Source organism: Drosophila rhopaloa, unplaced genomic scaffold (assembly GCF_018152115.1).
Source record: "Drosophila rhopaloa isolate 14029-0021.01 unplaced genomic scaffold, ASM1815211v1 contig_155, whole genome shotgun sequence".
Lineage (NCBI taxonomy): Eukaryota > Metazoa > Arthropoda > Insecta > Diptera > Drosophilidae > Drosophila > Drosophila rhopaloa.
The window spans coordinates 9,366,041-9,393,598 of NW_025335034.1; the positions used below are offsets into that span (position 1 = coordinate 9,366,041).

Consider the following 27,558-nt stretch of genomic DNA (forward strand, 5'->3'; position numbering starts at 1 on the left):
CGATTATGACGTTATGTTGCCAGAAGAGTTTGATTCAATTATATATCAGCATTGCATTGAAAAAAGAAGAAATGCACCAGCGAGAATATTCTGAATCATTTTCAAAAATTGTACAAGGCATTGAGAGGTACTTTGACAAAAATACTTTTTTGTGCAATGATGTACCCATTGAATTAACCTCAACCTCAAGCAGATATTTTGTTGGATATATTGGAAAGGGATCCAGTTGCGATAAATGCAGATCGTTCCTTATAAAAGAGACCGAGGATTTAACAGCTCCATCAGAGCTTTTTATACATGAAAAAAAAATACTCGAGTGACTCTGACTTTGGAAAATTAAAAGCTCATTCAAATCTTTTCTTAAATCTGTGCACAATACACATAAGAGTTTTAAAAAATTTTATTTTGAAGTTTTTCTAGCTTGAGGTCAACAATTAAAAAAATTTTTTAAACGAAAGTTTTTAAATTTTATTTTTAATATATTTCGGTTTTCAAGGCAAATAATTTTACACGTCTGCACCGTCGGACGTGGAGATTAATATTATTAATTAAATTTTTTCAATTGTTGATTTCGAGCCGGAAAAACTCCAAAATAAAACAGTCGTCAAAGGTCGCTAACAAACAAAGTTTTTGAAAATATATTTTAAAATAATAAAAAACAACTGTGTATAAGAAAATTTATTGTGGAGCAATGCATTAAGTGCACAAAAGAATTATGTTTTTAGCTGGTGAATTCTTATTGCTGCACTGCTCGCTCTTATTCCTAAGGATAGGTGCGAGAATTCCCCATACTATTGCTTGTGCTTCGCACATGTTAGAAGTGGTGAGAAACCGAAGTTTGAAGAAGTTAGCTTCGAACATGGCTCTCAGCAGAGCTTTGGCAGAGGCCCGGGCAGAGCAAATGAAACCTCTATATAGTTTCTTACTCTATGCTATGACCACACTTCAAACCGCCAAGCAGATTTCGAGTATAATCCAACGGTTCGCTCTCCCTGACGAGACGTCACGAGTTCTCTCGTGTTTTGTCGATGACATAGAGTAAGAACCATGATACAATAACATAAGGTAGTCTCGTCGGCAAAATTTTGGTACCCTACTATTATAACAATGAGTGCGAGTGAGATGGGAACTGTTTAGTAAGTGCGAGCAGAGCGACAATAGAATGTGTGGATTAACCCTTAGATGGTTCAGGGGTTCTTTTTTTTTGCCTTTCATAATAAAAGGAGTTTAATTTTTTTTTATAATTTAATTTTTAATAATTTTGAATTTGAAATTAGGCGTTGTTTTTGTCTCTGAATACTGAGTCTTTTGTTAAGATTCTTAATTCTAAAATATATTCTAATCTTAAAATAACAAAGAATGTAAACGAACCTTTAATAATCGCAGCCGAAAATGTTAGAATAAGTTTAGACATAAAAACTTATACTAATATTTTCCGCTGCGATTATTAAAGTTTCGTTTACATTCTTTGTTATTTTAAAAGTATCACAGCGATTCCTCCCACAGCGCTCTTTTTTCCAAACATTTCGGTGCCTTTACGCCATCGACGTGTTTGCGGCACACATTGCAAAATGTCATGTTGCTCAAGGGTTAATTTCCTAAAAAATTCGTCCGCAGACAACCTTTCCCTTCGAAAGACGAACACGCATAGCATAGAGCATAGAGTAAGAAACTATATAGAGGTTTCATTTGCTCTGCCCGGACCTCTGCCAAAGCTCTGCTGAGAGCCATGTTCGAAGCTAACTTCTTCTAACTTCGGTTTCTCACCACTTCTAACATGTGCGAAGCACAAGCTATAGTATGGGGAGTTTTCGCACCAATCCTTAGGAATGAGAGCGACCAGTCCAGCTGCAGAATCTCACCATGGGCATGGAATGAAGCTCGATTCGAACATTTGCAAAACTCTCTTTTTTTCCGTTTTTCGCCTAGGTGGCATCACAGGCAATGTCACTCGAGAGCGCAGGCAGAGCAAATGACGGCTCTATACATTATTACTCTATGCATAGAGTAAGAAGCTATATAGAGGTTTCATTTGCTCTGCCCAGGCCTCTGCCAAAGCTCTGCTGAGAGCCATGTTCGACGCTAACTTCTTCTAACTTCGGTTTCTCACCATTTCTAACATGTGCGAAGCACAAGCAATAGTATGGGGAGTTCTCGCACCTATCCTTAGGAATAAGAGCGAGCAGTGCAGCAATAAGAATTCACCATGGGCATCGATTCAAGCTCGATTCGAACAAATGAAAAACTCTCTTTTTTTCCGTTTTTCCCCTACGTGGCATCACTGGCAAAGTCACTCGAGAGCGCGGGCAGAGCAAATGAAACCTCTATATAGTTTCTTACTCTATGCGCATAGAGTAAGAAGCTATATAGAGGTTTCATTTGCTCTGCCCAGGCCTCTGCCAAAGCTCTGCTGAGAGCCATGTTCGAAGCTAACTTCTTCTAACTTCGGTTTCTCACCACTTCTAACATGTGCGAGGCACAAGCAATAGTATGGGGAATTCTCGCACCTATCCTTAGGAATAAGAGCGACCAGTCCAGCTGCAGAATCTCACCATGGGCATGGAATGAAGCTCGATTCGAACAATTGAAAAACTCTCTTTTTTTCCGTTTTTCCCCTACGTGGCATCACTGGCACAGTCACTCGAGAGCGCGGGCAGAGCAAATGAAACCTCTATATAGTTTTTACTCTATGTCTATGGCAGAGGCGCGCTACCAGATATGGGGCCTCCCGGTTCAAAAATTTTGTGACCAATTTCGTTGTATGAAATGACCAGTCTATATGTTGTATGGTTAGTGTTCGAACATAGCTCTCAGCAGAGCTTTGGCAGAGGCCCGGGCAGAGCAAATGAAACCTCTATATAGTTTCTTACTCTATGCCCATAGAGTAATAATGTATAGAGCCGTCATTTGCTCTGCTTGCGCTCTCGAGTGACTTTGCCAGTGATGCCACGTAGGGGAAAAACGGAAAAAAAGAGAGTTTTTCATTTGTTCGAATCGAGCTTCATTCCATGCCCATGGTGAATTCTTAGTGCTGCACTGGTCGCTCTTATTGCTAAGGATTGGTGCGAAAACTCCCCATACTATTGCTTGTGCTTCGCACATGTTAGAAGTGGTGAGAAACCGAAGTTAGAAGAAGTTAGCTTCGAACATGGCTCTCAGCAGAGCTTTGGCAGAGGCCCGGGCAGAGCAAATGAAACCTCTATATAGTTTCTTACTCTATGCTATGCCATAGAGTAAGCATAGAGTAAGAAACTATATAGAGGTTTCTCACCACTTCGGTTCGGTTTCTCACCACTTCTAACATGTGCGAAGCACAAGCTATAGTATGGGGAATTCTCGCACCAATCCTTAGGAGTAAGAGCGAGCAGTGCAGCAATAAGAATTCACCATGGGCATCGATTCAAGCTCGATTCGAACAATTGAAAAACTCTCTTTTTTTCCGTTTTTCCCCTACGTGGCATCACTGGCAAAGTCACTCGAGAGCGCGGGCAGAGCAAATGAAACCTCTATATAGTTTCTTACTCTATGCACGCACTGACCAAAACCCGAACGTTTAGACAGCCGACGAGACTACCTTATGTTATTGTATCATGGTAAGAACAAAGACCAATATAAACTCTAAGATGCGTAACGCCATACGATTTTTTTGTGCTGGCTTTTCAACTGGCTTTTCGCTCTCTGCCCAAAAGCCAGCGAGAGAGCGCTCTAAAGCCAGCCGCTCTTTTGCACGCATACTGCGACAGCCGACGAATGTATGTGTGCACATGTATTCACAAGCGAAGAAATTCGCTGCAGCGCGCTGTCGAAATATACTCTTTATTTTAAAATTCTAACATTATTAAAAATACTTATATTGTATTGATTTTATATTTACTTTATTTACTAATTATTCGAATGTATATTATTTTTTAGTAATGACCATTTATATATCTAAGTATAAAAAAACAACATAATTTATTTCATACATGACTTCACATTGGAATAATTGTCATTAGGGTATTCAGCATGCGACGTGTGAACGATTTTTAGGAGCCTCAGAAAATTTGCGATTGAACAGGATGAATATTTTTATATGGATTAAAACATATGTGGTATTTTTATATTATACGTATTATAATAACATTATATAAAATTATTATCATAATATAAATTAAATTTATATAAGTATTTGTATATTAACTATTTTAATTATTTAAAAAAAGAGAAACCCAAAGGGGAAACAAAAAAGGTTTGCGCGCTTTTCTTTCTAAACATAGGCGCGCGCTTTTCAAATCAAATTTAAAAGGCACAAAATCATTAAAGCTAATTTTATTTTATATATGAAATTCTAAAAATGGATAACTTACCTCAGTAAAATTGATATATGTGCATCGAGTTTTTGTTTTTTTTTGTTTAACTTCTTCATGTTACTTTTTTATATAATTTTTATTTTTGTAGGTAGTATGTGTACAAAATGAATGCGCTTGAAATATATTTAATAAAGCCTTATTTCATATTTAGAAAATAACTTAAAATTATTGTTCATAGAAAATTGATAAATGTGCAAAATTGAGTTGATAAGAAAAAAGTTGTATATACATTTTTAATATAACTGATTTAATTTTGTTTAGTATGATATAGTGTCTCCCTTTTGTTGCTAACTACTAATTGCAAGTTCTCCAGGACAGGTTTATCAATGTTTGCCCATTCCTTAACAATTGCCACCTTTAAGTCCTTTAAGGTCTCAAACTGCCTTCCACCTCCGAAAACTTTAGCTGATAGGATGTCCCAAAGATCCTCGATCGGATTTAAGTCCGGACTTATAGCAGGCCACAGCATCAAGGGTATTTTTTTTGATTCCAGAAACGTCTTTGTGTACCGTGCAACATGTATAGGAACGTTATCCTGTTGAAACACAAAATCCTCGCAATGGAACTTTTCAGAAAATGGTATAAGTTCACTTTCTAAGAGATTCGTATATATTTCCGCATTCATGCGACCTGGTACAAAGCATATTGGTGATTTTCCAAAGAAGCTAAAAGCCGCCCAAACCATAAGAGAGCCACCACCATGGTTGCGCCTGTGGCAAGTCAGCCGGGGATGCCTGGGGTCTCACCAATACTTTTGGTTTCCATCTGAGCCGTCTAAATTGAATTTTTTCTCATCACTAAAGACGACATAATGGAATTCACCATCCCAAAATTTATATTTTTTATAAAAGGCAAGTCGGGCCATTTTATGGCGTCGTAATAGCTTAGGTTTTGGTACTTTAGCTTCATATCGGAGTTGTTTCGGAAAATTTGCTGCACCCTTTGCCGAGTTATTGGCAGCTTCAGTTCTGCTTTAATTTGGGCGCAACTCATCATTTTATCAGTTGCCAAAGCTCGAACGTGGCGTTTAGTGCGCTCATCAACCTTACGAACTGCACCTTTTGGGTTATTCTGAGCATATTTTTGCGGAGACTTTAGAAAATTCGATATAGTATTTCGATGCCTGTTTAATGATGTAGCAATAACACCCACTTTAAAGTCACAATCAGTTTTGATTTTAATCTGCTCTTCTTTACTCTATTCGGTTCCACGTGGCATTTTAATTGTTTTCTACCGTTTATTTTACTTAGAACTTGTCAAAGTAACGCAATATAATTTTTAATTCGGTTTTTTAGGTGATCACACAAATGTAGTCACTTTGTTCCTTGAAATTATTACCGTGTCGCACTCAAAACGCAAATGAAGAACTTTGCACATTTATCAATTTTCTATGAGGCGCATCACTTTGCGTTCTTTTTATACCCTTGCAGAGGGTATTATAATTTTGGTCAAAAGTGTGCAACGCAGTGAAGGAGGCATCTCCGACCCTATAAAGTATATATATTCTTGATCAGGATCACCTCCTGAGTTGATACAGCCATGTCCGTCTGTCCGTCTGTCTGTTTCTACGCAAACTAGTCTCTCAGTTTTAAAGCTATCGAATTGAAACTTTGCACACACCCTTCTTTCCTTTGCACGCAGTATATAAGTCGGAACGGCCGGGATCGGCCGACTATATCCTATAGCTGCCATATAACTGATTGATCGGAAATGCCATAACTCTGCTGTTTGTTAGGAAGTTGGGACTCTCTATGGGTATTATATTTAGCCATTCAATCCGACGTACCAAATTTCATAAGGATCGGCCGACTATATCCTATAGCTGCCATATAACTGATTGATCGGAAATGCCATAACTTTGGTGTTTGTAAAGTTAGAAAGTTGGGATTTTCTATGGGTTTTATATTTGGCCAATCAATCCGACCTACCAAATTTCATAAGGATCGGCCGACTATATTCTATAGCTGCCATATAACTGAACTATTCGAAATGCCATAACTTTGGTGTTTTTAAAGTTAGGAAGTTTGGATTTTTTATGAGTATTAAGAATTAACTTAACTTTGGAGAATATTATTATAGAGAATTCTGCAAGGGTATATCAATTTCGGCTCCGCCCGAAGTTAGCTTTCCTTTCTTGTTTATTCTGACGGTGCTTCAGATTTGGATCTGATAAGAAATCAATGTATGAGGAAACATAAATACATATAAGAGAAAAATTGTGTATACTCAAAATATAACTGTCGCTATTAGAACGACGGTAATATAAAAAACAAAATGTGCACATATATCAATTTTACTGAGGTACATAAAATGTACTTGTATTTTATTTAAATATACTCCTAAGGAAGCTAAATTTTGAAAATTAAACCTACCCTGTAAAAATAAGTAATAAATATTTATATATGTATTTGTATATTAACTATTTATACCCGTTACTCGTAGAGTAAACGGGTATATTGTATTCGTGCAAAAGTATGTAACAGCTAGAAGGAAGCGTTTCCGACCCTATGAAGTATATATATTCTTGATCAGGGTCACTAGCCGAGTCGATATAGCCATGTCCGTCTGTCCGTCTGACTGTCCGTCTGTCTGTCCGTCTGTCTGTCCGTCTGTCTGTCCGTCCGTATGAACGCTGAGATCTCGGAAACTATAAAAGCTAGAAGATTGGCATTTTGCAAGCAGATTCTAGGAGTTCCTACGCAGCGCAAGTTTGTTTCAAAAAGGTGCCACGCCCACTTTAACGCCCACAATCGCTTATATACGATTTTTAAAATTTAAATATTTCGGAAAAGTAAAAATGCAGTTTTATTTTGTTTATCAATACCTATCGAAATGTAGAAGAAATTTTTTAAATCGGACCATTCGTTAAAAAGTTATGCGTGATCAAAGTTTCTATCTCCATCTCCCTCGCACTCCCTTTACCTGAGTAACGGGTATCTGATAGTCGGGGCACCCGACTATAGCGTTCTCTCTTGTTTTTTTATTAAATATACTTAATAATTAAAATAGTTAATATGTTAAATATTCTATTAAATTAATTATATAATTTAAGTAGTCAATATACTATTAATAATTAAAATAGTTTATATATTAATTATACTACCTAATTAAAATAGTTAATATACAAATACATACTTAAATATTATATATACATTTTATAAAAATTACCCATTTTTAGTATTTCTTATGAATATTAAATTTGGTTAAATGATTTTGCGCCTTTTAATTTGATTTGTAAAACGTGCGCTTTTGTTATATATTACTAGCTGTAGCCGGCGCGACTTCGTTCGCTTAAAATTAGTTTTGAGTACGGTTGTCAAGACTTTCCTATTTCCACACCACCCCTGATATAGAAAAATTGGCGCGTTTTTTTTAATGTGGTATCTCCAATTAGACCTATTTCACTGAAACTTTCTAGGTTTAATAATGTTAATTAATATGATTACTTTAAAACCTCTGTGTAAACAACATTTTTAGAAGATCCTTCAGGAGCGAGAATAATAAGGCTACTGGCAGAGCTAACTCTAGAGCATGCGACATAAAATTGTCCGTGAGAGAAGCAATCTTCTCTAAGATCTAGTCCAGCCAGCTTCAAAGTCTGCCCCTGCGATTTATTTATAGTTATTGCAAAGCAAACTTTTAGAGGGAATTGTAGCCTTTTAAACTGAAACGGCAGACTGGATGGTATTAATGGGATCCTGGGTATAAACACTGTTTCCCCCTTCGCGCACCCCGTAAATACTGTTGCTTCGATTACATTCTTATGAAGACCTTTTATCTGCAATCGTGTCCCATTGCATAACTTTGGGGGACTTAAATTTCGCAATAACATTACGGGTGCTCCAATCCTAAGAGACAGATTATGCTGAGGAATTCCTGGAGGATTCAAAGAATTTAAAAATTCAACAGGGTAATGAACAGCATTATCAGCATCAGGAACAGAGTCGACCGATTTATAGGAGACTTCTAAACCATCAAATGAGTCTAGCAATAAATTATTAATAGTGGTTGCTCTTTCATTTTTCGTTGTCAAAATGGCGCGCTCAGATAGCCAATCTAAGCTTTTACATGATATGCTGGAAATGTCAGGAAATATTTTGGATGTAAGGTCTTGAACGTTTTTGACTACATTTCCTAAGCGTGATGTTATAACTATTTTTCCAACAACTGTTGGATGGACGCCATTCCCAATTTTTCAAAAATTCCTGCAGAACTGTCTCCTTTTAAGTGCACTCGCATATTTTTCGTGAGCGCTAGTTTGTTTATCTGTGGCCATAAAAATGAAGATTTTAAACAGGCCTTTATTTCGTCAGCTCTTGTACCTCTTGGCACAACAGGAAGGGTTTGGCGAAAGTCTCCAGCTAGCAGGACTGTAATACCACCCACCAACATAGTATTCTCATTAATATCTTGCAGGGTTCTATTTATGGCTTTAAGCCCACCTTTATGTGACATTGTGCACTCATCCCAAACAATTAACTTACAATCTTTAAACACCGCAGCCATATTACATTGCTTTGAAATAGAGCAATGAGGTGTTTCTAAATTAACTAAATCCAAAGGAAGTTTAAATGTAGAATGAGCAGTTCGACCTCCATTGAGCAGGGTAGCAGCTATACCGGAAGATACTACAGCTAGGGCTATTTTTTTTTAACTTCGAACTTTTGCCAACAATAAGTTTGTCAAGAAGGTTTTACCTGTCCCTCCAGGTGCATCCAAAAAAATATTTCACCCATCTCAGCCCCAACGCTTTGTAAAATTGTATTGTATACGACTTTTTGCTCGTTCGCTTAATATTAGTATGGAGTTAGGAAATTGGGTTGTCAGGACTTTCTTATTTCTTATTTGCGCGTTTTTTGAAAACCTTTGTGTTAACAACCTTTGTAGAAGATCCTTCAAGAGAGAGAATCAGAAGGATACTGGCAGAGCTATATAATAAATGAAAGTGATCCAAGTAAAAGTCGTGAGCTTGTTTACTTTTTATCAGTTACAATGCTATCAATGAAATTTTCATTTGCGCACAAATATGTATACTTGTTTGTAAATGGGAATTTGTTATTTTCAAATTTCTTGTTTTGAGTGAAACGAAAACCTTTGTACACACAGTAAAAGATTGGCATCCAATACAAAAACAGCAAAGTAACGTATTATTTTCAGATTCCACATTTGATCGATAAACGGGTATAATAAATCATTTTATTTGTATTTAAGCACATTATCTACTTTCGAATAGAAACATACACACACATTGTATGTATGTACATGTATTGTACATATAAGCAAATCAAAACATATCCAAATATACATACGTACATACGTATTTGGTCAAAAGTTCGAATCTTAAGATTAATATTTAACTTGGAAACATTTTGGCTTTGCTTACAGAATTTGTAGTAATTTTCTATTTTCTTCCATGGTGGAAATTAAATAAGGCTCTTACTTCTGCTACAAAATGAAAAATAAAACCTAAGCATTTGATCCACAGGACTGACTATTGATCGAAAATCATATTGATCGGAGCAGCAGATTAAGTTTTTAAAATCCAAAACAAATTTAACTTAAATTGCCTCTTTCCCCTCCCCTTTCCCTGCAGCACTACCCCTCCCCCTCATCAGTTTTCTTGGCTGTTGCTCTCTCGGCCGTCGCTCTATTGGCATCCGCTCTCTGGGTTTCGTTCTCTCGACAGGCTCCCGCAAAATACAACGCAATGACTTAGAAAATCTAAATAAATTCGTTAAAAATACTTAAAAAAATGTTAAAAACTTGAAAAGATAAACTTAAGCATTTGGGCCATAGAATAACTATTGAGCGAAAAATCATCTTGATCGGAGCAGCGGTTTAGATTTTTTAAATCGAAAAGTTAATTTTAAATGTAGTCCCCAAATTATGGGGGATATCGAAATTTCTTTTAGATTTCTAATTAGGCCTTTTCAAAACATAAAATTCGGAAAAAACCAAATATCGAAATTCCAACCACTTTAGAAGTTAAGCTTAAATACATCAACTTTTTTTTGCTCAGAATAATGGATGTTGGAGCTGTTTGGGGCCACTGGGGGGACATATCGGATCTTAGTGGGCGCCCACGCCCCCAATGGAATACTGTGAAAAAATTTGGCTGTTCTTGCTCTTACGGTTTGGGCTGTGGCCGTATCCCCTTAAAAATCGGTCTTTCATTTTATAATCTTTAGGGATTATTATTTTATTTTATTATAAATAGTTTAACTGTTTATAAAATAATAATATTAGCTTTAAATATTGATTAGGTATACAAAAAAAAACGATGGATAAATAAAAATGAATATCTGCATATTAAATTAAATGTTTCGTTTTATATGTTTAAATTAATTATAAAACAAGAAAGGAAAGCTAACTTCGGGCGGAGCCGAAGTTGATATACCCTTGCAGAATACTCTGTAAATTATATTCTCCAAAATTATTCATATGATGCATTCTTAATACTCATAAAAAATCCGAACTTCCTAACTTTAACAACAACAAAGTTATGGCATTTCCAATCGTTCAGTTATATGGCAGCTATAGGATATAGTCGGCCGATCCTTATGAAATTTGGTAGGTCGGATTGATTGGCCAAAAATAAAATCCATAGAAAATCCCAACTTCCTAACTTTACAAACACCAAAGTTATGGCATTTCCGATCAATCAGTTATATGGCAGCTATAGGATATAGTCGGCCGATCCTTATGAAATTTGGTAGGTCGGATTGATTGGCCAAAAATAAAATCCATAGAAAATCCCAATTTTCTAACTTTACAAACACCAAAGTTATGGCATTTCCGATCAATCAGTTATATGGCAGCTATAGGATATAGTCGGCCGATCCTTATGAAATTTGGTAGGTCGGATTGATTGGCCAAAAATAAAATCCATAGAAAATCCCAACTTCCTAACTTTACAAACACCAAAGTTATGGCATTTCCGATCAATCAGTTATATGGCAGCTATAGGATATAGTCGGCCGATCCTTATGAAATTTGGTAGGTCGGATTGATTGGCCAAATATAAAACCCATAGAAAATCCCAACTTTCTAACTTTACAAACACCAAAGTTATGGCATTTCCGATCAATCAGTTATATGGCAGCTATAGGATATAGTCGGCCGATCCCGGCCGTTCCGACTTATATACTGCGTGCAAAGGAAAGAAGGGTGTGTGCAAAGTTTCAATCCGATAGCTTTAAAACTGAGAGACTAGTTTGCGTAGAAACAGACAGACGGACAGACGGACAGACGGACAGACGGACAGACGGACATGGCTATATCAACTCAGGAGGTGATCCTGATCAAGAATATATATACTTTATAGGGTCGGAGATGTCTCCTTCACTGCGTTGCACACTTTTGACCAAAATTATAATACCCTCTGCAAGGGTATAAACATACCTTTTAACACAAAACAAATAAAACTGCTTGACTAAATAAGAATAGATTTAAATGCAGGTTGATAATATTAGATATAATGTTATTCGTATTAACTTTAAATTTGTTAAGTCATTAGATCAAAGTTTAATATATTTGAATAAAAATTAAATTAAATATTTCCATTTTAAAGTTAATATAAACAGCCATGGATAAAAAAAAGCGAAATATATTTAATTAAATATCCTTTAAATATATTTCATTTAAATAAACTTCGCTTTGTTTTTGTTTAACAATCATAGTATATTCAAATATATTAAACTTTATTGAAATATTTTTAAATTTAATCAAGCAGTTTTATATTTTTTGTATTAAAAGTTATGTTTTTAGCTTTAATTTAAATATGTAAAACGAAACTATGAATTAAATATGCAGATATTAATTTTTAAGGTATATAAAAAAGTTTTACATCAAGCTTCATTGCCATATATACATACATAAATGCAATTTAAATAATCATCCTGTTCAATCATAGAAGTTCTTTTGACACACAATTACAGTGGACCACGTTAATTATTAATAATATTAATAATAATATTTCGGTTTACTTCAAGCGCAAATAAAATGTGAAGAGTTGGGGCGTCGGGGATGTCGTCGCTTGGGGGCAGCTTCGTCGGTGGTTGCGGCTGTCGCACGTAGCCGGGTCGCAAGCTGGAAAATACGTGGTGAAGAGACACTCGATCGCGGTGCGCAAAGTAATGAAAAAAAAAAACTCGGTGAACTTTTCGGGTTATAGCGCGGACCGGCCGGGCGATGTATTTCACTAGTGGTACAATGAAAGACTAACTTAAACCTAATTGAACGCTGCGTTTCAAAGCGCAGTGGAGAGATTCCGGGAGCGGGAAGGCGGGAGAGCCTGGAATCGCAAGCGTCCAGTGCGGGAGAGCGGGAGAGCGGCAGAGCCTGGCCAGTGCGGGCGAGTGGGCATTCGCTACGAGGGAAGCGCGGGCAGTTTAAACGAGGGGAGAGCGGCGTAAACATTCCGCCCCCCTTGCAATCGCTAGCGTTGCGAAAGAAAAAACAACAAGCCCACTCCTGTCGCCTAGGCTTGACTGCAGGCGCCGGACAGGATCCACCCGAATGCCGTCTTCTGGGCCACTGGGAGTCCCTCGTCGACCAGATGGAAGCCCGGTCGGATGACCTTGGCGTAGACATCCGCACCCAGGACTACCGAGATGGTTGCCGGCAAGTAGAAACGTTTGTCGGCCAACGGGAGGTCTCCGTATCTGCCGACCACGGTGTCCGAGAGCTCTCGGATGGGGGTGCGGATGAGGACGTTCGGCTCCACTTTCAAGACGACCTCTAGCTTGAAGCCGTTGTCGCACTTTGACCGAATTGTCGCCGTGCAGATGCTCTCGTCGCCGACGGTCGTAGTCGGCAAGCGGAACGCGGATGCCAATGATGCGTCGATGCAGCTCGTCGGCGTACACGGGTCGATGAGGGCGGCCGTGTCGAAGGTCTTCAGCCCGGTCTCCAAAGTGATCATGGCCGTCGGCAGGACATTGACGCTGTGCCGTTGGAGAATGGACGCCAGTGACGGAGCCGGTGCCGAGGAGGCTGAGCGCGGCGGAGAGGCAAGCGCTCTGCGAGTTGGCGGATCTTGCCGGCGCGAGCGCTGCTGAGAAGCGGCGGATGCCGAGCGCCTTGCCGGGGCTAGCGCTTGGCGAGTTGGCGGATTCTGCCGGCGCGCGTAGCCGGGTCGCAAGCTGGAAAATACGTGGTGAAGAGACACTCGATCGCGGTGCGCAAAGTAATGAAACAAAAAAACTCGGTGAACTTTTCGGGTTATAGCGCGGACCGGCCGGGCGATGTATTTCACTAGTGGTACAATGAAAGACTAACTTAAACCTAATTGAACGCTGCGTTTCAAAGCGCAGTGGAGAGATTCCGGGAGCGGGAAGGGGGAGAGCCTGGAATCGCAAGCGTCCAGTGCGGGAGAGCGGGAGAGCGGCAGAGCCTGGCCAGTGCGGGCGAGTGGGCATTCGCTACGAGGGAAGCGCGGGCAGTTTAAACGAGGGGAGAGCGGCGTAAACATTCCGCCCCCTTGCAATCGCTAGCGTTGCGAAAGAAAAAACAACAAGCCCACTCCTGTCGCCTAGGCTTGACTGCAGGCGCCGGACAGGATCCACCCGAATGCCGTCTTCTGGGCCACTGGGAGTCCCTCGTCGACCAGATGGAAGCCCGGTCGGATGACCTTGGCGTAGACATCCGCACCCAGGACTACCGAGATGGTTGCCGGCAAGTAGAAACGTTTGTCGGCCAACGGGAGGTCTCCGTATCTGCCGACCACGGTGTCCGAGAGCTCTCGGATGGGGGTGCGGATGAGGACGTTCGGCTCCACTTTCAAGACGACCTCTAGCTTGAAGCCGTTGTCGCACTTTGACCGAATTGTCGCCGTGCAGATGCTCTCGTCGCCGACGGTCGTAGTCGGCAAGCGGAACGCGGATGCCAATGATGCGTCGATGCAGCTCGTCGGCGTACACGGGTCGATGAGGGCGGCCGTGTCGAAGGTCTTCAGCCCGGTCTCCAAAGTGATCATGGCCGTCGGCAGGACATTGACGCTGTGCCGTTGGAGAATGGACGCCAGTGACGGAGCCGGTGCCGAGGAGGCTGAGCGCGGCGGAGAGGCAAGCGCTCTGCGAGTTGGCGGATCTTGCCGGCGCGAGCGCTGCTGAGAAGCGGCGGATGCCGAGCGCCTTGCCGGGGCTAGCGCTTGGCGAGTTGGCGGATTCTGCCGGCGCGAACGCTGTTGATTAGCCGACGGCAGGGGACGCTCGTGCATATGGAGGAGCGTGTGGTGCTTGCCGTTGCACGTTTTGCACTTGTCGCCACTGCGACAACTCCCGTCGGAGTGCTCGTGGGCGAGACAATTTGAGCAGTACTTATTAATCAGCACTGCCCGAAGCCGCTTCTCTGCGCTCAGCTTTAGGAACCTCTGGCACTTTCGAAGCGGATGGATTCCACGGCAGACTCGGCATCGGTAGGAATGTATACCTCGAGTACGTCTGCTTTCTAATGCCTGAGCGCTGTGTGGACGAGGAACCATGATGTGATCTGGTGGGGAGTAATGGATAAAAAAAGATGATTTGAGATGCTTCGATGGCGAGGATTGTTGGGGAATTATGTGGAGGATGTTGGTTGAGGAAGACGGTTGGAGGGTTCTCCTGGCAGAAGAACCACCTTGGTCACGGGACGCTTGATAATCCTACGTGCCGTGAGAATGCTGACGACACGGACATTGCCGTCAGCCCCCGGAAAGACAGAGTCGATTCTGCCAAGGCGCCACTCATTCGAGGGCAGATTGTCCTCCTTGACGACTACCATGTCGCCAACGCGGAGATTTGCGGTCGGGGACTGCCACTTGTTACGCTTGTGGAGCTCTTTGAGATACTCCTCTTTCCATCGAGCTTGGAATTGTTGATGGAGCGCCTTTAAGTGTTGCCACCGATTTACAATGGACTTGGATTCCCCTTTTAATTCGGGTTCCACTATGGACAGAAGAGGTCCGCCGACTAGAAAATGCCCTGGTGTCAATGCTAAGAGATCAGTGGGATCTTCAGACATAGGAGATAGCGGTCTGGAATTTAGACAAGCTTCAATTTTCGCTAGGAGGGTTGAAAGTTCTTCAAAAGTGTACTTTCGAGTAGCGGTGGACTTGTAAAACAAGGTTTTGAAGCTTTTGACACCCGCTTCCCACAGGCCTCCCATATGGGGTGCCCCCGGAGGAATGAATTGCCAGTTGAGCTGCTGATGACTATACGCATCAGTCACAGACTCTTTTACGGCTTGTAGAAAATCTCGGGAGAGCAGGGTGGCAGCGCCGACAAAGGTTTTCCCATTGTCGGACTGCACTTGACGGGGACAACCTCTTCTGGATACGAACCGAGCGAAAGCGGCGAGAAATTTCTCGGTCGTCAGATCGGATGTAGGCCCTAGATGGATGGCCTTTGTAGAGAAACACACGAAAACGAACACATACCCTTTTGTAATTAGGCAAGCTCTGCCTGTGTATTTTTTTATGTCGAAAGGGCCGGCGTAGTCCATCCCTGTGTACGTGAATGGCCGGGAAAAAGAGACTCGCTCTTTCGGAAAACTTCCCATCATCTGAACTTGCAATCGCTTCTTATGGATAACGCAGACCTTGCAGGAGTTAATAACGGCCTTTACCAAGTTCTTTATTTTCGGAACCCAATATCTGGACCGGGTGAGACGTACGACTAACTGGTTACCTCCATGCAACGTTATGAGATGCGTAAAGTTTACCAGTAGTCGAGAGAGTGCACATTCGTACGGGAGGATTATAGGATGTCGTTCATCATATCGCAAATTCTCGGAGGCCGTTATTCGGCCGCACGCCCTTATAAGCCCTTTCTCATCTAGAAAAGGGTTCAAGGAGAGGATGGAACTTGCCGCGGACACAGGACGCTTTTGACTCAAGCAGCGATATTCGTTAGCAAAATATCTGCGCTGAGTGCTAATGACCATGAGCCGTTCAGCGGCGACAAGTTCTTGGGCTTCTAGATGGACTTCCGGAATCGGCGACTGTTTCCTACATCGCTGGACAAAACGGTGGACATACGCAAGGACCCGTAAAGCTCTATTTAACTTGGAAAAGCGATCAAGGATGTCCTCTGTCGGACTGGACGCAACGTGGGCCTTGACAGGACGCCTTTCCACTTCGGTCACCTGTAAATCGGTGCTTTGGGCAGGCCACTGATCTCGTGGCTTTTGCAACCAAGTGGGCCCATGCCACCACAGGGAGTTGTCGACCAGTTCTTGTAATGGCACGCCCCGACTGGCCAAGTCAGCTGGATTGTGTTCGGATTGAACATGCGACCAATTGGCTGCCTCTGTGGACTGGGTGATCTTTGTTACCCGATTGGCAACGAACGTTGTCCACTGGCATGCTGGTTTGGCTAGCCATGCAAGCACAATCGTGGAATCGGTCCAACAATGGAGTTTCGAGGACAGCATCGGCATATGGGGGAGGATGGATTCGGCCATCTCGGATAGCAATAGAGCTCCACACAGCTCTAGTCTGGGAAGCGACACAGTTTTTACTGGCGCCACGCGCGTCTTGGCCGTGAGAAGATGCACTAGCGTCGTGTGCCCCATCTCGACGCGCACATAGATCGCAGCACCGTACGCCTTTTGAGAGGCATCACAGAATCCGTGATGTTCCACTCGGAATTCTGGGCGGAAGGAAACCCATCTGGGAATTCGGACTTGATCTAGGACTGAGTAGCTTTTAAGGAAATCACGCCACTTTTGGCACAGTCCAATGGGAAGTTCATCATCCCACCCTAGATCACGCAGCCAGATCTCCTGCATGAAAATCTTGGCACAGACCACGAAAGGGGCGAGCCAGCCTGCTGGATCAAACAGCTTCGCAATTTGGGAGAGAACATGCCGTTTTGTGAGTGTAGCTTCGGTGGATAGGTCGGGGAGGGCGAAGAAAAACTCATCGGATGTTGCTTTCCAACGGACTCCGAGAGTTTTCGCCGTGCTTTCCGTATCTATTTCGAGGAAATCGGCATTTAGAAGATGATCGGTTCCGATATGAGCCAGAACTTCTTTGTGGTTGGAGGTCCATTTCCTTAATGGAAAACCAGCCGAATCGAGGGCACTCTGCAACTCGCGAATGGTGAGGTGAGCCTCTTCTGCAGAGTCAGCTCCCGAAAGGACATCATCGACATACATGCAACCACGAATAACTTTACTCGCCCTCGGATGGGTTAGTTGCACGTCGGTCGCCAGCTGTTGCAGTACCCGAATTGCCAGGAACGGTGCACAATTGACCCCAAACGTAACAGTTTTTAGCTCAAAATCTCGAATGTACCCTTCCCTATCGCGGAATAAGATACGTTGGAACGCTGTCTGCTTCGGATCTACCCAGATCTGCCGGTACATTTTTTCGATGTCAGCACTATACACAAATCGGAAATATCGCCACTTCAGGATCTGGATGGTTAGATCGGACTGTAGGACCGGGCCAGCATGAAGGATATCATTTAAGCTGACCCCATTGTCTGAAGGGCTGGAGGCGTTGAATACCACTCGAAGTTTGGTGGTCGTACTCTCCGGTTTTAACACTGCGTGGTGTGGCAGGTAGTAACATGCTGAATCGTGGGTAGGAAGGACTTCTCTCATGTGATTGAGGTCGAGATATTCTTGAATAACTGAGTCGTACTTGGATTTTAACGTACTGTCCCTTTTTAGCCGCTGCTCGTTTCTTAAGAATTGAGCCAGCGCCTGGGATCTGGAATGTCCCAGGGAGCAATTAATGTTCTCAGGATCTCGAAAAGGGAGACTCACGACATACCTGCCGGTTTCGTCTTTTGTGGTGGTCCGAAGAAAATTGTCCTCACAAATCACGTCGGATTCTTTTGCCACTTTTACTGGCAGATCCTCCACCTCCCAGAATTTGGTGAGGAGTTTATCGAGAGACGCTTCATACGTGTGTGCAACTTGCGTGGAAAAGGATGATATTTGATCATGCCTCGGAGCTGGTACTGGTCCTGTTAGAATCCAGCCGAAAATAGTCTCTTGACCGAGAAGCGAGCCACAGATGTTCGCTCGGGTACCGCTTAGTAGAATGGATGGAAGTATATCGGCCCCGATTAGAATATCTATTTGTGCGCTCTCATAGAACTTTGGATCCGCTAGCGGAAGTTCGGGAAGGTCTCGCAGGAAATGTTGCGGAAGCGGACATGAAGGAAGATTTCCGGCTATTTGTGGAAGCACGTAGGCAGTGGTGTTTAACTGCAAGCTAGGCCGGGTTGGAGAACGGATCGTGAATTGACAGATCTTTTTGGTCTCAGCGGAGACCGTTTGATTAAGTCCTGAGACCTGTGCTCGGATAACCTGGAACGGCAGTTTAATCAGGTTGAAAAGGCGCTCAGTGATGAAGGTCGCCTCAGATCCGGAGTCTATTAAGGCTCGCGCTTGGAAATTGGAACCTCGATGGCATATATTAATTATAGCGGTGCCTAGGAGGACTGACCGAGTGCCTGCCGCAAAATAATTCTGAAGCGTTGACTGCGTGCCACTGGCAGCCGAGGGACCGAGAGTATTTGGTCTGGATCTGGGCGTTGGCGTTGGATTTGCGCGCGCTGGGGATGGGCTGCCTCGGTGTAGGAGCGTGTGATGGCGGCCGCGGCACGTGAAGCAGTTATGTGCGCTTTCGCAGTCGCGCAACTGATGTGTCCGCGCAAAGCAGTTTAAACACAGCTGTTTTCTTTTTATATATGCGATGCGTTGGTCGACCGTCATCTGGAGAAATTTGGCGCATGTGCGTACAGGATGGTTCTCTCTATTACAGAGATCGCACCCTCTAAGTTGCCTAGGTGCTACCCTTGTCTCGTATGAATTTATTCTTCGAGACGCCGAGTTGGAAGTGGATGCCCTGGGCTGAGTCTGACTAGAACCTGATGGTCGTACATCATCTATGGCTTCTAGTGTCCTGTGACGCTCCGTTAGGAAAACGTTCAGCTCGTGCCACGTAGGGATCTCGGCTTTGTTATGGAGGGACTGCTCCCATAGGGAAAGCGTAAGCTTTGGGAGTTTGGACGAGCACATATATACCAAGAGGCAATCCCAAGTTTCGACCTGAATACCGGACATTTCTAGTGCAGTAAGGCAACCCTGGATGGTACTTTGAAGTTCTTTCAAGGCTGACCCAGACTCCTGTGTGACGGACGGTACATTGAAAAGTATCTTTAATTGACTGTTTACTAACAATCGCTTGTTTTCGAAACGCTCAGTGAGGTTATAATAATAATAATTTTTCGACAGGAGTGAGTCTGGGATTGTTGATATAAATTGCCGTGAATAGATCCCTAAAGGTTGGCCAACGAAGATAGTCGCCGGTAAAAACTTCGGTATCGCACGGCGGAAGCCGGCAGCCTGACGGAATGTATGTCTGAGAAGGATCAGCTGGCGTTGGGGAAGGTTGCGGAAGTTGCGGAGTTTGCGCTATCATGTCTGCTATCTGGGCACCGCACCTTTCGTACGCGCTGTAGCAATACCCGTACTTAGCCTTGAGGACTGGCAAGCTGTCAGCTGCACCTTCTCCGGCTGCTACAAGGCATGCGGTACAGGCATCGTATTCTTTTTTGATGCGGATCCATACCTCTCGGATTTCGTCTCGGCGAATATTGAGGACGGATAACGTAGGAGGGACCGCCGAGGGAATATTTATCCGCGATTCCAATTCGGACAGTCGATCCGAGACTTCAATAAATTGGCTCATAGCGAGGTCGGCAGCCGTTGCAACCATTTTTGTGCTGGCTCGCGTGGTTCTTTCGATGGAAGAAGGAGCCTTTTTGGGAGGTGACGTCTTGACCTTTTTAGGTGTGGGCGTCCTTACCGTGATTTTTGGTATTTTCGGTGATGGAACAGGGGATAGTTTGTTGGAACTTTCCCCGGACATACCAAACTAGGATGCTGTTAGGATGGAATGTGCGCGCTGATGTTTCGGACAAAAATCAGAGAAACAATTACGGACCCACTTATGGACCGGTGGAAATAGGATATCGACTAGCTCAAAAAATAGTCGATATGCGTGGCTGAATTATTGTTGAAATATTCGTCAGGCTTTTGGTGGAACGATGGAGCAAGAATGGAAAAAAAATACCAAAAAAATACCACAAAATAAAAATACTGAAAAAATACTGGATTGGATGAGGTATTTGTCGTTTAGTATTTTATAGTGGGTGGTTGGCCGAATTAGGATGGGATTGGATGTCCCCGGCAGTGTTTGGAGTTTATTGGTTTTGTTTTTCTTTATTTTAAAAAATATTCGGAGACAAAAAAACAAAAATAATACCTTTCAGTGGTATGCGGGTGGTATTTTTTTCGAATTTTTCTTTTTTATCCCCAAAAGAAAAAATTGAGTATCGATGTATCTGCAGATTTACCAAGCTCAATAAATAAGAAGACAAAATACTGGAAAGGGCGTTTTTTTTTTTTGAAAAAAAAAATGTGAAACCGAAGAAACAAATTAATAAATCAATAAATTAATAAATTGATTCCACTAGTTCCGCGATGGCGACAGTATTTTATATTTTTTCCCCTTTTTTTTTTTTTTTTTTGGCAGTAATTCTCAGTATTTGTTTAATTTTATTGGAGTTGAACTTGGTGTTTATTAATTTTGTTGGAATTTATTAATTAATTTATTAATTGGATGATTGAAAAACAACTGCCCGAACTTTTGCGGGCTGTGTATTGGTGACGCTGGAATGCGCGGGATTATCGAGCTTTTTGCGGTACTGCAATTCGCGTGTATGTGTAGATGTATGGATGGATAGTGCCCAAAATATGTAAATAAGTAAAACACACTGAGACACAAAAAGTTATTTCACGTCAGCTTTAGGAATTCGTTTTATATATATTTATTGGATGGCCGACGGAAATACTTGAGCTTTCGGAATTGGGGTGTAGTTGTGTAGAAAAAATATGTATAAATGTATGTATATATATATGGAATATGTAATATATGTAATATGGATGTAATATGGATGTAATATATGTAATATGGATGTAATATATGTAATATGGATGTAATATATGTAATCAATATGGCGGAAAATTTTATTGTAAATTTTGCCGGCGGGTATGTGTTGTAAATTTTCGATTTATTGTGGACTGTATTTGGATTTGTAATAATGTAAGCAAATATTGTCACAGCGGATGTACAATAAAAAATTAATATCAAAAAAATATTTGTGGGCCGAAATTGGCGGAACACTTAATTTTTGTTTCACTTTTTTGTGGAAAATTAATTTGAACTCAATTTTTAAATTGATTTATTTTTTTCACTGTTCACTGAATTTTTTGAAATTAATTTTTTTCACTGTACGCTTGACTTTTTATTTGCACACTTTAATTTGGATTTCTACTTTTTATTTTTCTTCGATTTGATGTTGGATGTATATTTAGTGGATGTACGGCCAAATGCGAATATGAAACTTGTACATCAATATGCACACGAAAAGGAATTAGAAAATAGGCAATATGGCCGCACGTTAAAAGAGAACGAAGAAATAAAAGACGGAATTGGAATTGTAATTTACTAACTGCCGTCGTCGGATTAAATCGGACTTGGATTTTAGACAAATCGTACAGAAAGTCAAACGAATTATGTTCTTCGAATGGCTGACTGTCGATCGGCAGTTAATACAAAAATTAATTAATTGGCACTTATCCGGCTCGAAGGACCAAAAAATGAAGAGTTGGGGCGTCGGGGATGTCGTCGCTTGGGGGCAGCTTCGTCGGTGGTTGCGGCTGTCGCACGTAGCCGGGTCGCAAGCTGGAAAATACGTGGTGAAGAGACACTCGATCGCGGTGCGCAAAGTAATGAAACAAAAAAAACTCGGTGAACTTTTCGGGTTATAGCGCGGACCGGCCGGGCGATGTATTTCACTAGTGGTACAATGAAAGACTAACTTAAACCTAATTGAACGCTGCGTTTCAAAGCGCAGTGGAGAGATTCCGGGAGCGGGAAGGCGGGAGAGCCTGGAATCGCAAGCGTCCAGTGCGGGAGAGCGGGAGAGCGGCAGAGCCTGGCCAGTGCGGGCGAGTGGGCATTCGCTACGAGGGAAGCGCGGGCAGTTTAAACGAGGGGAGAGCGGCGTAAACAAAATGTTTAAAACTAACAATAGCAACAAACTTAAAAATGGGAAAATAAGGCTTTTTTTATTACCTATTCGGAAAGGTGCATATATTAAGGTTTTATTTTAAATTAAAACTAAAAAACACAGATAAACAAAAAACTCAACATTTTGCGTTACTTAAGAATTCGGTTTTTTCTTATATAACTACAAAAAACATTTTTATCATGAAAATAAACTTAATTTAATACTTGGTAGCCATTATTTTTTATGGTATCGGCCAAACGTTTTGGCATATTTTGTATAATTTTTTTGGTGTATTCGGGGCCAATTTTAGCCCACTCTTCCTGAAGGCGTTCCTTCAAGGCCGATATGGAAGAAATTGGCATTTTGTGAACACGGCGATCCAACTCACTCCACAAATTCTCAATCGGATTGAGATCAGGCGATTGAGGAGGCGTTTCCAAAACTTTTGGACAATTATAAAGAAGCCAGGACCTAACCTTATGTTTCGGGTCATTGTCTTGGTACAACTTAAAAGTCTCGCCAAAGCCCATTTTTACCGCCGACTGCTTCAAATTCTCCTTCAAAATTCTTAAATATTGGTCCTGGTTCATAATTCCTTCAATAAAAACCAGATTTCCCACTCTTTTTGCGGAAATGCAGCCCCAAACCATCACACTTCCGCCGCCGTGTTTTACAGTTGGTCTTAGGTGTTTTTTCTGCAGCTCCGTATTTGGTTGCCGCCAAACCATGCCGAAAAGGTTAAATTTGCTCTAGTCTAAGAAAATGACATCGTCCCACCAGCTTTGGTCCTTTTTGGAGTACTCCAGGGCAAAATTTTTCCTTAACTTCCGGTTGCGCTCAGCCAGCAAAGGCTTTTTTCGAGCGACCTTGCCGTTGTACCCATGGCTTTTTATGGTACGACGAACGGTTTGGGCTGAAACGGTCTTCCCATGGTCGGCGAAGAGTTCGGCCTTTAATTCTGGCGCACTAAGTCGAGGATTTTTCTTCACTTTTCGGACTATTTCCGCTTCTTCGCGCTCAGTCTAAAGTAACGCAAAATTTGAGCTTTTTATACCCGTTACTCGTAGAGTAAAAGGGTATATTGTATTCGTGCAAAAGTATGTAACAGGTAGAAGGAAGCGTTTCCGACCCTATAAAGTATATATATTCTTGTTCAGGATCACTAGCCGAGTCGATCTAGCCATGTCCGTCTGTCCGTCTGTCTGTCCGTCCGTATGAACGCTGAGATCTCGGAAACTATAAAAGCTAGAAGATTGGCATTTTGCATGTAGATCTTAGGAGTTCCTACGCACCGCAAGTTTGTTTCAAAATGGTGCCTCTGACGCCCACAAGCCACAAGCTGTGGCCACAGTTTTGATGCTATTATAAAAATTTTAATTGATATGTATTTGTTTCGTCAATACCTATCGATTTGCCTAATAAAAGTTTGCCACGCCCCCTCTGACGCCCACAAGCCACAAGCTGTGGCCACAGTTTTGATGCTATTATGAAAATTTGAATTGATATGTATTTATTTCGTCAATACCTATCGATTTGCCTAATAAAAGTTTGCCACGCCCACTCTAACGCCCAAAAACTTATTAAACGCTTAAGCCTGGCTAGCGCCTACATTTCCGCCTTTCATGGCGCCATCTAACGGATGACTTTGGAGCAGCTGACCAAGGTGCTTAACAGAGTCAACGTTAATTCTCGATAAGGATTTCTATTAAAGGAAATTGCGATGGTTTTCATTTGTCAATACCAAGAACTATGCAAATCAAATCTAGTTAGCCAAATTGGAGGTCTGAGTCAAACTATGGCGTATGTGTGTATGTATGTAAGCATATACATATGTATGTATATACATTGTAAACAGTTGCAATTGCCCGGCAAAGATAACTCCTTTCAAAGAAAGCTATTCGCTATACCCGTTACTCGTGTTGTGCAAACATTTAGACTTTAATATACATAATACTATTTAAGAATGTATGTGTTTAGCCAATATAAGTATGTACAGTGACAAACTTAATTATTGGCACAGCAAGCATGTTAAACTTTTAGGCTATTTTTCTTCTTATAATATGCTGATATTAAAATAAAACAAAATATTTTTAGATAGAATCATTAATTTTATGTTAAATACAAGTGACTTCATTAATTTATCTGTTATAAATAATTTATTAGAAATAAAAAACCAAAGAATGGACCAAATTTGCCTGAACAAAATTATTGGCACACTTGGGTTTTAATTAACTATTTTGTTAAAACTTTATCGATTTGGCCACTTTTTTTTTTTAATTATCACATTTGCCTCTATAATCTTAATGGTATAATGATTAATTTTATAGCTAAAATTGTTTTAGTGCCTTAAAATAAAGGAAAAGTTGTTTGACTTTACAAGGTAAAAATAAAATCAACCGCATGTATCCAAAAATTAAAATTTAATAAGCAGGATCAATGCAAATCGAAAGTTAACATTGGGGAAATAATGCCCAGAAGCCATTTTTCCCATTCGGAGTCCTTTGCTACATTTTAAAGGACCCACGCAGTTGCAAAATGCAGGGCACACTGGCTAATCCATGGCTTTGAGAGGCCAGGAAAGCGTAAGGATCGTATAAAAGGACAATGTCAACCCCCAGATCTCCTCAACACGTATCAAAGTTGATGATAAGAAGGACTTTGGTAAGGATATTCACCCAACAGCCTTTTTTCAGGCCCTGCATGAAGGTTTCTACAAACGAATTGCTCCTAGAAAAAATCCATCGGCTTGAAAAGGGTTCTAACATAAGCTCTTTGCTTGGGGAAACGATTATTAAAACATACGTGAATGTTGAAAGGACCTAAAAATCGATTGGCATACTCAGATATACATTTCGCTGCACTAAAAGGTTGTTTTTAACTTTTAAAAGCTATTGATTTTTTCTAGGTTCATGCGTTCAAAACAATTGTCGAAGCACTTTGTCCACTCCGATTGAGACACCTCCAAAACCATAGAGTAAGAAACTATATAGAGGTTTCATTTGCTCTACCCGCGCTCTCGAGTGACTTTGCCAGTGATGCCACGTAGGGGAAAAACGGAAAAAAAGAGAGTTTTTCAATTGTTCGAATCGAGCTTGAATCGATGCCCATGGTGAATTCTTATTGCTGCACTGCTCGCTCTTATTCCTAAGGATAGGTGCGAGAACTCCCCATTCTATTGCTTGTGCTTCGCACATGTTAGAAGTGGTGAGAAATCGAAGTTAGAAGAAGTTAGCTTCGAACATGGCTCTCAGCAGAGCTTTGGCAGAGGCCCGGGCAGAGCAAATGAAACCTCTATATAGTTTCTTACTCTATGGCGTCGAAAATCATTGACCACGCATTTTTCTCTTGATGTGCGGGAATAAAAAGAAGTCATTGGGTGCCAAGTCAGGGCTGTATGGCGGATGACCCATCAATTCGACATTTTGGCCGGTCAAAAAGGCGCTGGTTTAAGCTGATGTGTTATAGCTCGCATTGTCATGGTGCAGAATGATCAGTCTTCTCTTGTTCGTTTTTCGAATTTCTCCGAAGATTTCAGGCAAACAAATTGTGGTTTACCACTCAGAATTGACCGCCCTACGTTGCTCAAGCGGAACAGTCGCCACCTGACCTGTTTTACCGAAGAAACAGGCCACCATTTGCTTCGAAGTGCTTCTTCCACGAACAACTTTCGTTGGATTTGGCTCGTCTTCGAAGACCCACACGGTCGATTGCTGTTTTGTTTCGGGCTCATAAGCATAGATCCATGATTCGTCACCTGTGACGATCTTATAAACGTCTTGTGAAACACCGCGATTGTATTTTTTCGAATTTTTTTTGAACCAATCCACACGAGCCTTTTTTTGAGCTATTGTCAAATTGTGCGGGATCTAACAAGAACAAATTTTTTTTACGACCAAGTGATCATGCAATATCGAATGTACATATGTATGCTGGTGGAAGAAATGCTCAAAGATGCCTCTATCTCACGGTATGTCACATGACGATCTTGCATTACCAGTTCATGCACGGCGTCAATGTTCTCTGGAACAACGACTGTTTTTGGACGACCTTCACGACCTTCGTCTTCGAGCGAGCGTCGGCCACGATTGAATTCATTATACCAGTTTTTCACAGTGCTATAAGATGGTGCTCCATCGCCATACAAAGATGTAAGTTCATCGATGCACTCTTGTCGTGTTAATTCACGTCGAAAGCCGTGAAAAATGATTGCGCGAAAATGTTCACGAGTTAATTCCATTTTCTGCCAAATTGATTTTTTCAAGTCACTGTAAACAACACAAATTATGGCCGTACGTCAAAACGTTCTGAGCACGTTTCTGCTAAAACATGTCAAACTTCCCAATGAAAACGACAGATGGAGCCAGGCAACACTTAGTATGGCCTAGGCCAGAAATACAGTGGCTCACAGCTTAAAGTATGCACTTCAAACCCCTAACTTCAAACTTCCATAGTGTTAAAACTATTAGGCGTACTGCAACAAATGTGGTGTCAAATTAAAGATGATATTGTTTAGATTAAATTAGTGACTTCATTTATTGTCTACTTCTTCGTTTTATAACCAAAACATAACAAAATAATAAAATACTGCTTATTTCTACCTCACGGCATATAAATGGCTTTTGGGCCTGAATGTCCGCTGCTGGTCCGGGAAAACTGGACTTTTTTGAGTCTACAATGGACAAAATGAAATATCTCAATATTCTCAAGGACAATTTGTTGCAAAGTGCGGAGGATCTGGGAATAAGGTCACATTTCCGTTTTTATCATTACAATGATCCAAAGCACAAGGCGGGTATTGTGCAGTCTTGGCTGAGCTACAACTGTCCCAATGTGATGATTCCGCCGTCTCAATCTCTAGATCTAAACGTGATCGAAAATTCGTGAGCAATTTTTAAGAATAATATTCGAAAATACTCCATTTCGAACAAAAACCAGCTGAAGGATGCTCTTTTCAAAGAGAGGAGCATTATATCAGCCGATCTGACGAAAAAATTAGTGGATTCGATGCCAAAAAGGCTTCAGGCGGTAATAAACACTTAAGGCTACCACACTAAATACTAAAAAAACAAAAAAAAATAAATACTTTCCAAATATTTTTATATTTTTGGTGCTGCATAAAATAAGCTGTGAGGTAG

At 41.4% G+C, this 27,558-nt stretch overlaps 1 protein-coding gene and 1 pseudogene across 1 annotated transcript; both read right to left on the bottom strand.

The window, feature by feature from the left end:
* Positions 1-15,396: 15,396 nt before the first annotated feature.
* On the bottom strand, positions 15,397-19,925 carry LOC123037221 (annotated as a pseudogene).
* A 3,247-nt stretch (positions 19,926-23,172) lies between these two features.
* Positions 23,173-26,660, bottom strand: LOC123037254 (histone-lysine N-methyltransferase SETMAR-like). The gene is made up of 2 exons (XM_044457132.1): positions 26,418-26,660; positions 23,173-23,445 (listed from the first exon to the last, which is right to left on the bottom strand). The coding sequence occupies exons 1-2, from the start codon at positions 26,658-26,660 to the stop codon at positions 23,173-23,175; spliced, it is 516 nt and encodes a 171-aa protein (XP_044313067.1).
* Between the last annotated feature and the right edge of the window lie 898 nt (positions 26,661-27,558).